The sequence below is a fragment of the Alexandromys fortis genome, unplaced genomic scaffold (genome assembly GCF_014885135.2).
Source record: "Alexandromys fortis isolate MF-2015 unplaced genomic scaffold, M_Fortis_MF-2015_v1.1 scaffold_307, whole genome shotgun sequence".
In the NCBI taxonomy this organism is placed as follows: domain Eukaryota; kingdom Metazoa; phylum Chordata; class Mammalia; order Rodentia; family Cricetidae; genus Alexandromys; species Alexandromys fortis.
The window spans coordinates 878413-893385 of NW_026068205.1; the positions used below are offsets into that span (position 1 = coordinate 878413).

The 14973-nt window shown below is 40.8% G+C and overlaps 1 protein-coding gene across 6 annotated transcripts in view; it reads left to right on the forward strand.

Annotated features, from left to right (window-relative positions):
• The window catches only part of Tmem52b (transmembrane protein 52B), a 25869-nt gene extending 15768 nt beyond the window's left edge, over positions 1 to 10101 (forward strand). For 2 of the 6 annotated variants that reach the window (XM_050130193.1, XM_050130190.1), the window contains exons 2-7: positions 2362 to 2442; positions 3170 to 3318; positions 4497 to 4540; positions 6293 to 6331; positions 6802 to 6968; positions 8553 to 10101. In XM_050130193.1, the coding sequence (XP_049986150.1) occupies positions 3235 to 3318; positions 4497 to 4540; positions 6293 to 6331; positions 6802 to 6968; positions 8553 to 8797 (579 nt within the window). In that variant the 5' untranslated portion in view covers positions 2362 to 2442; positions 3170 to 3234 and the 3' untranslated portion in view covers positions 8798 to 10101. Of the gene's footprint in view, positions 1 to 2312; positions 2443 to 3169; positions 3319 to 4496; positions 4541 to 6292; positions 6332 to 6801; positions 6969 to 8552 lie in introns of all 6 variants that reach the window. The other 4 variants (XM_050130192.1, XM_050130191.1, XM_050130188.1 and 1 more) reach the window with 2 other exon arrangements.
• Positions 10102 to 14973: the final 4872 nt, after the last annotated feature.

Sequence of the window (14973 nt, forward strand, 5' to 3'; positions counted from 1 at the left end):
GAGGGAGGGGGACTTGGTTGGGGGAGGGGGAGGGAAAGGGGAGGCGGCGGTGGGGAAGAGACAGAAATCTTTAATAAATAAATAAATTAAAAAAAAAAAAAGTTTGAGGTCAGACATGAATCTTTGTCTCAAGGGTGGAAACACTTTCAATTTAATCCTGTCACTAATTTTCAGTGCCTCTGAGGTTGGAATTCAGTATCTATGCTGTGATCTTGGCTCCTAAAGCAGAGACACTTCCTAGTGAAACACCCAGGAGGTTTAGGATGAAACTGACTTCTGCCTCCTTCTCTATTCTTGAAATCATGTTTGTGGGCCAAACCACTGCTCAGCCGTATGCATATTGATGTTAGTGTGTCTAAGTACCCATAGTCCTGGCCTCTGTTTAATTGAGGCCTGGAAAGAAAGAAGAGCATGGAGGGTGCCCCTGACAGCCAAGGTCAAAGGAAAATAATCAAAGGAACCACAGGTTAGTAATTATTTGGCTACACTTGTTAGAGTGGTTGTATAACAATTCCCTGAAGCACAGGTGAAGAGGTCTGTGTATGGGTACCTCCCACTGGCCCTGTTCCTAGCTCTTTATAACATGAGTATAAGGTAATGATTCACAAGCTTAATGGGATGGGGAAATGTAGGTTGGTAATAAGAATATTTCCATCTTCCCTAGCTCCATGCCCACCCCCATCCTTGTGCCATGGAGACCTTCAGTTTTCTTCTCTGACTGGTCTTTCCTTTACCATTGTTTCGCACTTAAAGGATGTGATTCTAATGTGTCACAGGGCATGACACATTAAAATAAATGAATTAAGTTTTATCTCCTTGGGGGATAGGAAAAAAATGGTACCAGTAATTCTGAAAAAGAAAAACAAGGCAGTCATTAACAGAAGCCTGTTTTGTTCAGGCCTGTTAAGAAGCTTGGGGGCAAGAAAGATGATTACAATCATGTGGTCAGAAATTGCCACCGGGAGAAAGTCGAAGTAATTGGGAAACCTGTTTATTCAGGTGAAGGCTAGTATGGGTAGACATAATGGTAGGGTTAACCATGGGAACTGTTCAAGGAAAGGAATAGTGTAATCTAGAGAGGGCTGGTAGAAAAATGGGATAGGAATGGTGGATCCAGCATACTGGAAAGAACCATATAAAATAGAGCTAAATTAAAAACAACTTAACTAATATCAAATGCTTGCTACCAGAGCTGTGGTATGCATCATAAACATTCATTTTTTTTTAGTTTATCTTTATGAGTATTTTGCCTTTGTGTATATATACTCACTGCATACCTGCCTGGTCCCCAAGAAGGAAAGAAAGTGTCAGAGCCTTCTGGAACTGGAGCCACTCCAGTTCATGAGCTACTATGTGGGTGCTGAGAACTAAATTACTTTTTGTATCAAATCAAACTGAGTTGACAGAGAATGGAAGGCCTTGTCCATAATCCAACAGCTAACAAGGGGTTAAACAAGCAGCTGCCTCAACCCCCTGAGCTATGCTTTTAGCCATGGTTGTTTATGCTTTTTCCCAGAAGAAGAGGAAAAGGGAGGGATCCGTGGGGTTTTTCCACTACATGGTGTCTGAACAGAAATATTCTACACAAGAGGCTTCCTTGTCCCGGATTGTCCTTTCTCTATTAAACAAAAGCAAATGCAAGTCTAATGAACATCCATTGTGCTCCCTACTGTATGACTAGGAGCACTAGGGCCAGGCCTAGTAAAAGGTTGTAACTAATGCCTAACTCTCCGGTCCCTACAAAAGTCCTTCCATCTCACAGAAACTTCCGTGGAAATCTGGAACACACTTTTCACTCAATAGCCTATGTTTTAAAAATAGACAAATAGACTTGGGAAGACCAACATTGTACCAGGGAGTTCCCTCGCTGTTTGCTTTCCTTAGCAGTGAAAAGGAAACTTTAAATTCTACATTCCTGCATCACATAGTCACAGTGTGATCATAGGGTTTGTGAGGCTCTGAGTGTGAAGGAGCCCACCCCCCCCACCAGCCTCCCTTCAACAGGATGCCACCCTGCAGCCTCCCCTCATGAATTAGAAAACAGTTGAGATGTGGTTTTGTTCAGTCTTTTGAAATGGACATATCACTGTAAATTAACCCTGAATGTTCTTACTTAGCACTTTGCACTGCTTAAGAATTCCTGCTTAAATGTCAGGCATTCACGTGATATTCACTGTTTCCATATAAGAATGTTCTTTATAACCATTTTCTATCTTTTCCATTGTGGTGCACTTATTTTTAAACATGACTTTAAGCGTTATTTTATTGTGGATAATATGTTTTTTTGAGATAGAAGTCTTACTGTTTCCTAGGAAAGCCTCATGTTACTGAACTAGACTCAAATGATCCCCTTGCCTTCAGCCTCCTGAGTAGATGAAACCGCAGCTGTAAGTACTGTGGCTGGTTCTCAAGGGACAACATCACAGTACTGCTTTGAGAGGGGTGGGTATCACAAAAAACAGAAACAGAGGGGGTTTGCTTGGAAATCAGTTTTATATTCGATGCCTGTATGTCCAGATTGTTTAAATGGGATTGAAACTGATGTAGAGTGGGGACTGGGAAGATTGAAAGCACCAGAGAGTCTAGTTTTAAAACCCATTTCTTACTCTAATGATGGGAAGGCTTTCTGGCTCATTTGGAATCCCTCAGTCCTGCTGAGTGGTTGCAATAAATGACCCAGAACTAGCAGGGTTGATGATCAACATAGTGAGGGAGTTTTCAAGGACCAAGGAGGGGGATGCCAATCACACGGAGAGGGGGCGGAGGTAAACTGGCAGCATGACTTTCAGACTTTAGCGGTCATCCAGGAGCCAAGACTGCAACCAGTTTCCTGATGAACACAAGAACGCATCTGGTCACTCGCAATCTGCCTTTGACCTATTTCAAACCTAAGTTTCTCATTATGGACTGGAAAAAAGTCTAATTCAGAGGACAAATGTATCCTTCAATGCCTTTCCGTTAGGGGCAGAGGGGGAAAGATTAAATACATAGAAAGGCTTGATAACCAAAAGGAAAGGAAGAAGAAACAAATGGGGAGACCATGTGAAGAAAAATAGAGAAAACGGAGGAAACTAAAAGGGAAAAGGAGAGTGAAATCCTGGAATTTGAAGGCAAGAGGAATAGAGGGAGAGGGATATTGATTTATTGCTGAGAAAAGTTCTCTCTTTAGGAATTCTGGACCACGAAGATCCACATGGCACTGAGCATGGATAGAATACAGCAGATGCACCCAGCATGACGCTTCTGGACCAGGTGTTCAGTCTCATGGCAGTCCGCACCCGAGTGGTGATGACCTCTGTCCTGGTTTACTTCATCCAGGTGAGTTCAGCTGTGAAAAGGTGAGAAGAACCTTTCTTTTGTTTATTTATTTTTTATTATTATTATTATTATTATTATTATTATTATTATTAGATATACTGACTCTGAGAGGAGATGGATGGGATAATAAACAGATGAAGTGAGGAAAGAGTATCACACATTGGTCCCTTAGTACTGAGGAGTCTTGTTTGTGTGTGTGTGTGTGGGAGAGAGAGAGAGAGAGAGAGAGAGAGAGAGAGAGAGAGAGAGAGAGAGAGAGAGAGAGAGAGAGAGAGGTGGGAGGGGGGAGAATGAACAATGTCCATGGAAAGAGTGACAGAAGAGAAGTTAGGGCAGTCAGAGACGGTACATGCTGCTACATCCTGCTTTAACAAGGCTGGTAAGATTCAAACTGAGTTCCTCTTGCTTACCCATTGAACCATCTCATTAGCCCCAGACTCTTTAATACTATTTTAATATTTTAAACACTTTATTTTACCCCCATGGTGAAAGAGAAGCCCGTGAGTCATCCATTTGCTGAGAAAAGGCTAGATAGAAGGAGTTTCTGGATAAACACCAGGGCCAAGTTCACACAGTAGGAAGTCTAGCAGGGACAGAAACAGTGCAGAAACTAAGCTGGGTCACATTCCTATGCAGGAAGCAGCCTGTCTGCTTGACTTCCCACACAACTTAACTGATACATGAAAGTACATTTTTTTTCTTGTATGTTCTCTTGGCTTCCTCTTTTTCTTCTCATCATTCCCCTTCTTTCTTTGTAACATCTTGTCCCTCTATTGTTCTTCTTGTGTGATGAGTTACTGATATATTAAAAACTGTTCCCAAGTTCCAACCGGGCAAGGACAAGAAAGACAATCACAATGACCTAGGGGATGGGTCAGGAGATTTCTAGGGTGACAAACTGAAAGAGGGGTTGTCCATCATTCCCAAAGGTAGTGATGCTCAGCCACTATCCAAACCACATATAAGATCCCTGCCCTCACAAAGAGCTTGTGACTTGTGAGAAGTAGCCATAGGCAAATGAATGAACAATGTCACAAGCTATTGCAGACCAACCCTATGGCAATGTCCTTGTCTTTACAACTAGGTCTGAGACAGCACAGGCCTAAGAGATGATTGACAGGCTGCTGAAGGCTGCAGATGTGACCATTTTCCTGTCTGTGATTATTTCTTTCCCACAGCTTTCTGGAGCCAGATGTGAGGAGAATTGTGTCAACGCTGAACAGTAAGTGTCTGAAAGTTCAAGCTGAGAGCAAAGAAAGACAGACAAAGCACCAACACCCAAACATAGGCTAAAACGTCAGTACATAGCTCTGACTTCCTCTTCTACTTAAGTGGGCACCACCCACCCGCACAGACATGTATGTCATCCGAAGTACTCAGAATAACCCGGCCAATAGCACTTTTTTGTGAGACTGTCTTCCCATCAGCGTAGCACAAGTAGTTTAGATACACGTAGTCAAGGAGACCTGCAAATGGCTTCCTTAGCTGTGCTTTCCAGTGATTCATCAGGGCAGACTGGGTTCAACAGCCAGTCACTGCCTTATCTCAGGGTGATTCCCATAGTAGCAGATCCACTTCTAATCCTTAGCTTCAAATGAGGCCGGATGTAACAATCCTTTTCATCTAAGGAAAAACACACATTCACTGTAGAACCATTTCCCTGAAGCCAACTCTCTCAGATGCAAGGGATATGAGGCATAAGGATCACCATGATGACTTGACATGTGTATATTTGTTATTGGCTATGAGACATTTGAGGATCTGAACGTCTGCCACTATGTGGAGTCTAACATAAAAGTGAAAGGTTTGAACAAATAATGAGTGTGAGGAGCAAGATGATACACTATTCCAGGGGAAGCACAAGCTGCATTTTCTATGGAACTGTGGCCAAAAATGGAATACAAGAATAGATCTCAATACACATTTAGTAGACAGTGTTTCTTTAAATTATTATTTTAATGACAAAACTGCTACATCTTTAAAGATACACATGTTCCTCTGACTCTTGATTTTAGTCTCTCCCACACTGTCCTCCTTGTCATCCCTACAGAGAAAGTTTACAACCGCCCAAGCTAGTTAGCTCTCCTTGTGTGAATCCGGCCTGTGCCTTGTCTCCCTTCCTGTTTCATCTCAGTGCATGTGCCCATCTGACCTTAGATGTGAAAGGGTAGGCCCTTCATAGGGGTAGGATGTTGCAAGAACTTGTGAAATATAAATTACAAATGTGACCTCTTTCATGCCTTCAACTGACATTTTCCTGGTGTGTACATTTCATTGGCCGCATGTTCATATGAATTTAATGTTCCTGTCTGTTTTCCAAGTTACTTCTTAAAAATGTGTATGCCAAATTCATTCTTGACAATTTCCAACAGAGCTGCTCACAGTAGCCATGTGGACATTTTCTATTCCCTTTCCTTTATGTAAGTTTAGAAAGAATTAGGTTTCATCATGCCATTTTTCAAACAAAATTTGTTATAATTTTTTCTCTTTTCTTCTTTTCCTTTTTCAGGCTCCTTAATTCTTTTCATAGCCACTCTTTTTAACGTAGTATTTAAGGACCAGAAAATGATTTGCACAGCAATGCCACTTTTTTATACAAAACTCTATTCAACTAGTTACATTGGACTTTTAAAAAAGTTTGTCTTAGCTGAGCATGGTGGCACATACTTTTAATCCCAGCAATGGGGAAGGAAAGGCAGGAGGGTCTCTGTGAATTCCAGGTCAGTCTGATCTACAAAGTGAGTTTCAGATCACCCAAAGCTACAAAGTGAATCATTGTGAAAAAGAAGGAGAAGAAGAAGAAGAAGAAGAAGAAGAAGAAGAAGAAGAAGAAGAAGAAGAAGAAGAAGAAGAAGAAGAAGAAGAAACTTGCCTTGATGTTTTTGATTATAGCATAGTATTAAATGTAACAACATGATCATTTCAGCTCACACTATTGATTTTTAATATAATAAACTTCATTCTTTCTCCACAGTTGTTTGTCCACTGACTGGGTGCATCTCTGGTATATATGGTAAGTTTGAGCTATATAATACCCTCAAAGAGACTTCCTTTTTCAGGTGCATTTTTTTTTCAGTTTTTTATATGCCAACTATTAGTACAAGTAAAAGTGTAGCTGTATTTCACAATATAGCTTTCTTAGTTCATCTCTAACCTATATGAGAATACAGCATGATTTCCTATTTCAATATACTCTCTTCATCAACATTGAGGGGTTATAGTGTCTTTCCACCAGCATGTGCTTAAGAAATACTTTTGCACAGTGGAGTGAGAAGCAGCTACTTCAAACTATCTTCAGTACTGTTTGCCCTCATGACTGACAGTCTTGCTGAAAATTAATGACTGATATATGCAAAATGAAATCAGAAGATTAAAGCCATATAAAAATTGAATAGCGATCAAGATCATACATTAAGGGGTAGTTATGTCAGAGCCAGAAAAGAAGCCCTTTACAGCTTGGACTTAACAGGTGGACTCTTGCAGGTTGCTGGTGGTAGTTGGTGAGTTGCTTCTCCTGTGCGGCCTGACTTCAGTATGCTTCCGCTGCTGTCTAAGCCGTCCGGAAAATGGGGAAGATGGGGCCCCACCACCCTATGAAGTGACCGTCATTGCTTTTGACCATGACAGCACTCTCCAGAGTACCATCACATGTGAGTGCACTCAACTTAGATAACCAAGAAAAGGGGCTCAGGTTCAAAGAAGTACTAAAGGTATGGAGGTGTAGGGAGAACTGCCAGCTAGCATTGTGTGTTTGGGAATTCAGAGTAATTTTAATTGCCAGAAACACATTGTGTGACCTGGGCTATCACTGATGCCTGTATTATCAAGTTTTTTTTTTTTTTTGTCTGCTAATAAATTGATGAACAAAGTAAAATGTTAGAGCCAAGGTTCACCTTCCTTCATTTATTGTTCCCTCCCTTCCTCCCTCCCTTGTCCTCTGCCTGCCTTCCTCCCTCCCTCCCTTCCTCCCTCTCTTGTCCTCTGCCTGCCTTCCTCCCTCCCTCCCTCTCTTTCTCTCTTCTCCTCTCCTCCATCCCTCCATCCTTCCCTTCACTCCCTCCCTCTCTCTCTGTCTCTGTCTCACTCTCTCTCTCTCTTCTTCCTCTCTTTCTTTCCCAATAGAGTCTCATATAACCAAGACTGACTTCTGATTCTCCTACTTTCCCCCCCTTCTCCTCAGGAATGTTGACATTCAAGTGTGTACCATCACCTGGCTGCATTCTCTTTCTTTGCTTTTCTTATATTTTTTGTGAGGCTGGGAGTAGAAGCCAGGATTGCACACAGACTGGAAAAGTATGTTACTTATGTGAGCTCCCAGACTCTTAGATTGTTTTTATTTCAAGAAATAGGACTGGTAAATTGACCAGGTTATCCTTGAATTCAACTGTAGGTCAGGCAGGTCTTAAGATATAATCCTCCTGACTCAGCCTCTCAAACAGTTGTGGTTACAGACCTGCATTACTTGGTCTGTTCTTTATGAAATTATTCTTCCCTAAAAGTGAAGAGCAAAGTCAAGATTGAACGACAGAGGATAAGACACTGTGGCACTTATCATAAGGGCAACATAACCTGTAACTAAAAATTGACAAATATGGCAGGAATAAGTATTGGAAAGAGGTTTTTGTGCCCTGCGGTGGTGGTTCACACCTTTAATTACAGCACTTGGGAGACCTCTGAGTTCTAGACCAACCTGGTCTACAGAACTAGTTCCAGAATAGCCAGAATTTCATGAAGAAACCCTGTCTCAAAAAAAAAAAAAAAGAAAAGAAAAGAAAAGAAAAAAAAGAAAGGAAGAAAGAAAGAAAGAATGAAAGAAAAAAGAAAAGGAAAAAGAAAAAAATTGAGATTGTAGTATTGGGAGGCTAGTACAAAGGGATCTAAATCTGAAGGTGGAGCTGGGTGGAACTCAAGAGAATAGTGCTGCTTAGCTTGTGTGAGGATGTGGCCTTGTTTCCTAGCATAGCAAAACAGCCAAAACCTGAAAAAAGGGATGAATGATAAAAATGCAACTCAGATTATTCAGATAGTAAGAAAGAAGGCTCTCCTGCAGGGTATAAAGTTAGTCATAAAGAATCTTTGAAGGAATTTTTGTAATCTTTGTCCAATGTTGTGACAATGAGTTTGGAAATAGGTTAAAGACAAAGAAAAGTTAGGTCTGATGTAAATCCCCCGTGTCTAAGGACATTACCTTTGTATGTCATCATCTCTATATAGATTGTCTTCTTCCCTCACAGCACTTCAGTCTGTGTTTGGCCCTGCAGCTCGGAGAATACTGGCGGTGACTCATGCACACAGCTCCCTGGGCCAGCTGCCCCCCTCCATTGACACACTCCCAGGCTACGAGGAAGCTCTTGGCATGAGCCGCTTCACAGTGGCAAGGTGCGGGCCGAAAGCTCCTGACCTACCCTCAGTGCCAGAGGAAAAGCAGCTGCCTCCCCCAGGGAAGGACTCTCCTCAGCTGGAACTCCCATCACACTGATGGGCACATTGATGGTATTTCTAATATCTAAGACATCCTGGAGTTGAGAAAGATATATAGAATGCCTTCTCTTGTACCACCCAGAAAGGTTTAGGATATCATCTAGACATTGTTCTGTTCACAAGATAGGTTCCCACTCTTTATTTACAATATACTTTTCTGAGACACAATTTTCTAATTGGAATTCTAACTCCTTATCCAATGGTCAAAGTTTGCATCTCACCTCTAGCTATGTAGATTACCACCAAAGCAGGGGAACATTAAGGTATCTGGAAATCCTTCAACTATGGCATTCATGTACAGTTCCTTCAACCAAATAATACTGCAAATTGCTCTTCTCTCTGCTTGACTGCAGTAACGTTGAAGGGAAACACAATGCAGGCACAGTCATTGATATCAGTGTACCAAACACATGCATCTTTCCTTCAAGGGAATGACCACCATTATACTGAACAACAATGGCCACCTGGACTTTGTAGATTGCAGGGCTGGGGGTGCTAATAAGAGGAGAGATTATAGAATAGCCTGTGCCACATGTCAAAACCTTTCTATCTCTTTGGTCCTATACACAAGTGTGACATATGGGTATAGAGAACAGAAATGGTCCTAGAAACTCTTCAGAGCCTTGTCCTGCAAACATATGCATGCACACATGCAGAGAGAGAGAGAGAGAGAGAGAGAGAGAGAGAGAGAGAGAGAGAGAGAGAGAGACTTGCACTTCCTTTTAGACTAAGAAAAAAAGCATTGCTTTGCTTTTTCCTGTTTTAAGATTTAAGTTTAGAGTGACTCCTAATGGGCCTTGCTGCCATCTAGTGGAGCTGTAGCCCAGAATGCATTTCCTCCATTGAGTTCCTCTGCACCTCTCCAGTGCTCCAAATACTTAAATGCTACCCTAAGCCTAGAACCTTCCACAGTACCACCTTGATGAGTGAGTAGTGCCAGGCAATGTTGGCCAAATACTACCTTCTAAAATACTGTCATCACAATCAGAAAAGTGAAATGTACCCTGGAAAAAACTACCTGGGAAAGTTACTGAAATCTTGGAAGATGGATTTTTCTCATCTCTAAATTAGACAACATTGTACACAACCAAGAACACAAATACCCAAGGCATGATTTGTAGAGTATGTGTGTGTTAGTTACTTCTTACTATTCTTTCTGTTGTCATTTGCTCTTCAGCAGCCTGCGGTGACTCCATTGAGTTTTACATTCTGGTTTGTCCTTTTGCTTGTCTGCTATGTTATTGTAAAGTCATACCTAAAGTGATTTTGTTTTATCAATAAACATGCCTTGATTGAGATAAACAGCCAAAAATCTAAGTTATTCTTTGTAACATGCTCTGCAGATGGGTATTTGAAAAACCTGCCTGTTTTGTAGTGATGAGCTGGGGTTCTCTGGGGGAGAAGATCAGACCCAGGGAAGCACTGATTCATGCTGCACCTCATTAAATACATTCTTGCAATGGTCACTGAAGCCTGGAGGGAAAAGCATGGTATATGAGTGTAACCTGCTAGTGATCAGAACTCCTCAATCACTAATCAGAGTGCCTGGAAAAGCTGTTGACATGTGTAACTTGTTAGTAGCACCAAAGGGGACCTTCTTTTACCCAAAACCACCAGGCAAGCCACCCAATTTTCATGCATTCCACAAAATATTCACTTTCTTTCCTTTTTTTTTCATCTCTTCTTTTGAGGTGGTACTTTGCTGTGTAATCTAGGGCAGTCTCAAAGTTCCTATGCAGGCCAATTTCCTGCTGAACTCTGCCTCTGAAGAGCCAGGATTAAGTGCTGGGATTGCAGAAGTATACCACTATGCTCCACTCAATATCCTTGGTTTTTCATTGCTCAATATAATACAGATTTAAACACATTAAGAGGTTGGCTGACATTAAAATTTCTGCAATTCATTTTACTGTTCAACCTAAGGCATATGCCAATCACCTCAGTCATTTTCATCAGTGTTTCAAGATCTTAATTTCTTTTAATTAGTTTCATACCAATTTTAAAAACTTAAGTCTTGGTTCAATGAAATTACATGATTTCTTCCCAATGCCTACATTGCTGAACAATGCTGGAAAAAGATCTTACAGCCCCACTCATCAAAGCAAAGTTCACAGTCTTAAATACCTCCTGGGCCATCTAGCATTAATGCCATTTTTTATAGTAACTTCTGTATTCCTCTTGATACATATTCAAATATCATTGTCTCTTGTATTTCCCATGCCCCACAATCAATCTACTAATTCTAGGTAGGCTGTTGTCTTGGTTCAGAAGGAAATGAAAACCTTTGGGTAACTTTCTATCCTGCAGCCCCAAGCAACTACACATCCTGTTCCTGTGTGTGGTTTTTTATTTTTATTTTTTATTTTATTCCCATTGATAATGTTGTGCTTTCTCCTCCCTAGAAAGACTATTACTGGGCTGGAGAGAAGACTCAGAGGTTAAGAGCACTGCCTGCTCTTCCAAAGGTCCTGGGTTCATTTCCCAGCAACCACATGGTGGCTCACAACCATCTGTAATGAGGTCTGGTGCCCTCTTCTGGCCTTCAGGCCTACATGTGAACAGAAGATTGTATACATAATAAATAAATAAATAAATATTTAAAAAAAAAAAACAAAAAACAAAAAGACTATTACTATGGTGTTTTGCGTTGCAAAACAAGCAAAACACAGCAGGATCTTTCAAAACAAGAAGTGTTATTTAAGGAATACCATGCCAAGAATAGCAAAGAGCCTGCCAGGGAAGAAGAATGTGTACGACAAAAACTTTGATTCTCATCTCTCAATTTTTTTTTAATTTTATTTTGAGAAATGGTCTCACAAAGTTGACCAGAATAACCTTGAATTTATTCTGTAGGTCAGGCAGGCTTTAGACATAAGATCCTCTTGGCTTCAACCTCTCAAACTTCTGGGCTTACAGATCTGAGCAACCACACCCAGCTTACACTATATTATTTTATATCCTTAAATAAATTGATGATTCGTAGTTTCCTTCAGGTCTTTGGTGACTGTGATAAGCCTTTTCTGAAGGCCTGAACACAAGACCCTAAGTTTAAAGGCTGAAGAAGCTGGAGTTAATGTCAGCAAGTGATGGCAGCTTCATGAAGACATCAGAAAAGGAAGAGGCTTGTTCACTCTGCTGCCCTTCTTGATTTGCTTTCATCCAGGCCACCAGCCCACACTGGAAGGTGTTGCCCACATTCAGAGTGGGTCTTCCTCAGCCATAGTCACTCATCAGTTCTGTCCTGAATCACCCCCCACAGACACAGCTCTAGCCATGTCTCAATCCAGTCAAAGTGGCAACTAAGACCAACCATAACAGTCTGTAAAATAGTTTGTTTTGTTCGTTTTGTTAGAGACTAAAATCACCAAGTCTTCGAGAGGAATAGAGTGAATTAAAATTGCTTTCCATTGTGACCAAGGTGGGAATGTAGAGAAATGCAGGGATTTGAGTTGTACTGGGAACAGGATCATCACATCACAGCAAGCCGATTAGTTGGAACCGTGTGCAAGGCCTCACTGTTTTCCTTCGTTTTGCTCTTGCTTTCTTTTTTTCTTTTTTTTTAACATAGTATTTTATTGATTATTTGGGAATTTCCCATAAAACACCCTGATCATGCTTGCTTGCTTTTTTTGTTGTTGTTGTTGTTGCTTTTTGTTTTTTGTTTGTTTGTTGCTTTGGAGCCTACCCTGGAACTAGCTATTGTAGCCTTGAACTCACAGAGATCTGCTTGCCTCTGCCTCCCAAGTGTTGGGATTAAAGGTGTGCACCAACACCACCCGGCCACACTTGCTTTCTTCGCAGCTTCTTCCACGTAGGGTATTTATGTCATAGTGAAAAGGAGGCAGGAAGCAATGAATTGGAGAAGAGAAAGGGCATATTGTGTGGATTAGTGCTAAGTAATTTGAACATTGAAATATTTCTTTTCTTTTTAATTTTTTTGGTTGTTTTTTGTTTTTTGAAACGGGGTTTCTCTCTATAGCTTTGGAGAATGTCCTAGAACTCACTCTGTAAACTGGGCTGGCCTTGAACTTACAGAGATTTGCCTGGTTCTGCCTCGAGAGTGGTGGGATTAAAGGTGTGTGCCACTATTGACCTGCTGAACTAGAACTTGATGACAATGAGGAACTAGTTAATATCTTTTTCTCAGGAAAGCTCCATAACACGATCACTGTTTTACAAAGAAACTGTAATACACCTTTGAGTCCTTGTGTGAAGTTTGAGGAAAGAGGATTTTCATTCTATCAGGCAGCAGAAAATCCAAGATAAAAATGATGAGAGGGTGAAAAAGAATATGGGGTGTGTGTAAAATGATGGTAATTATCTCTCTTTTTTAACCACATTCTTAGTCGTGCTCAAGTTGTAATCAGTCAGGAAACAAAGACATTGGCTGATTGTTCTCAGACTCTGCCTTCTAATTTGAATCAGTGAAGATTCACTGGCTTTGCTTTCCCAACCCACGCAAACACATCACGGATTTACTCTGCATCCTCTACTGCTTACTCTGGAGTTTCTTGAGATGACCACAGTGATTTTTCTTCCTTTCACATTGATCCAAAATACAGCTCCTCCAAACGGTCTGAAATGAATCTAGTGTGATGCTTGATTGTGAAAGAGGGTCCCTATCTACACAGTTGGACAAAGACCTGACAGTGCAAGGCTCCTCTTGTTACTGGAGTCATCAGTAGGTGAGAACCCAGGCTCTGAAGGCTATGACATTTGACATTCATAAGCCAATTCCCACCCCAAATCCACCTTCCAGGTCCTAACAAGTGGTTTAGGTTTAAATAAAGGGCCAGAAGTATTCAATTTGGAACCTAAGTAATCAGGGCCTACCTTTAATCACCGGATTCCTGTCTTTCCTAAGTGGTGGCCTGGTATGTTTTCAGAACTGAAGACCAGTTCCCCTTCTGGCCGAAGCTAGGCTTCTTTAACCTTTTCCTCTCCCATAATGAGGTTCCAGGAAATTGTCCAATTTCTTGGGGTACATGGTCAATAGTTTGGCTATCAAAGAGGGGTACACAGTGCTTGCTTAGAATAGCTTAATTCCTACAAGCAGGTTTGCATTTATGTGTGGGGATTCCTAAAACAGGTATATAATCTTTCCCATGAGGACAACAGACTGTGCTTTGTGAAGAGTAAGAGTATGAGAGGTGAACTGGGCTGTAGGGAGTAGCTCTCTATGGAGGGGGAGCAAACAGAACCACAAGTTACTCTGCTGTGGCCTGCCACTGGCCCAGGTCTAGGCTAGAAACTGTACTGTAGATTCTTACTTAGTTTATCATATGCATGTGGCTGGCTCTATGGTCCTAATTAGAGGATCAGCTTCATTGATACAACAGTTGTAGATCAGACTTTAGAAAGAGAGCAAACAATGCATTGTTTAGCAAAGTCTGGAGATCATGAATTTTGCTTTACCATTCTTTGGTTAAAATACAATTAGCTAGAAAGTAATAAAGAGCCAGAATGGAGTATCTGTCCTTGAGCAAGCAGAATGGGAAAACAGCTTCATTGATTTATGGGTTGTTCCAAAGTATCAAGTGTTAACTCTGGAAAATATTTGACTTGCTCTGAGTAATGTTGGCCACCATCCTTCCATTGGCATACACACCTTAGACAACCCAGAATTGCACCACTTCCTACCCAAGAATTCCTCACAATTTTAATGTTTGGAAAGAGTACCAGGAAATGAGTATCTGGGTTTCAAAATGAGAAGTAATAAAAATTTAAATACCAAATGGGCAATAGAAGGACAGTTTCTGTGATGAGTAAAGGCTAAAAGAAAATTATTAACAATAATAAATACATAACAGAAAGAAAATTTGAATTACAGAAAATAATAAAAATTCTGAGAATGATATAAGTAGAATGAATCCTGGAAGAGAAGCTGGAATTGTTTTAAGATATTAAATGTAGCCACAAATTAATGGTCTTTCTCTACATTTTAGTTTCTGGGTGTTAACCTTTGAATGTAAATGCTGTTCCTATTCCTTTCTGCTTAATGTCTCTAGCATTCCAGGAATCTAGACTTCTCAGGATTTTCACTTTACACACAAAGTATCTCAACCAGAGTCTTCCTTACACTTGACTACTGGTCCTTTCTCCATAATGACTGTGTAAGTTGTAAAGCTGAATTATCCTTTCCTCCAGACTTCAATAAATACAGGTCCAATTTGA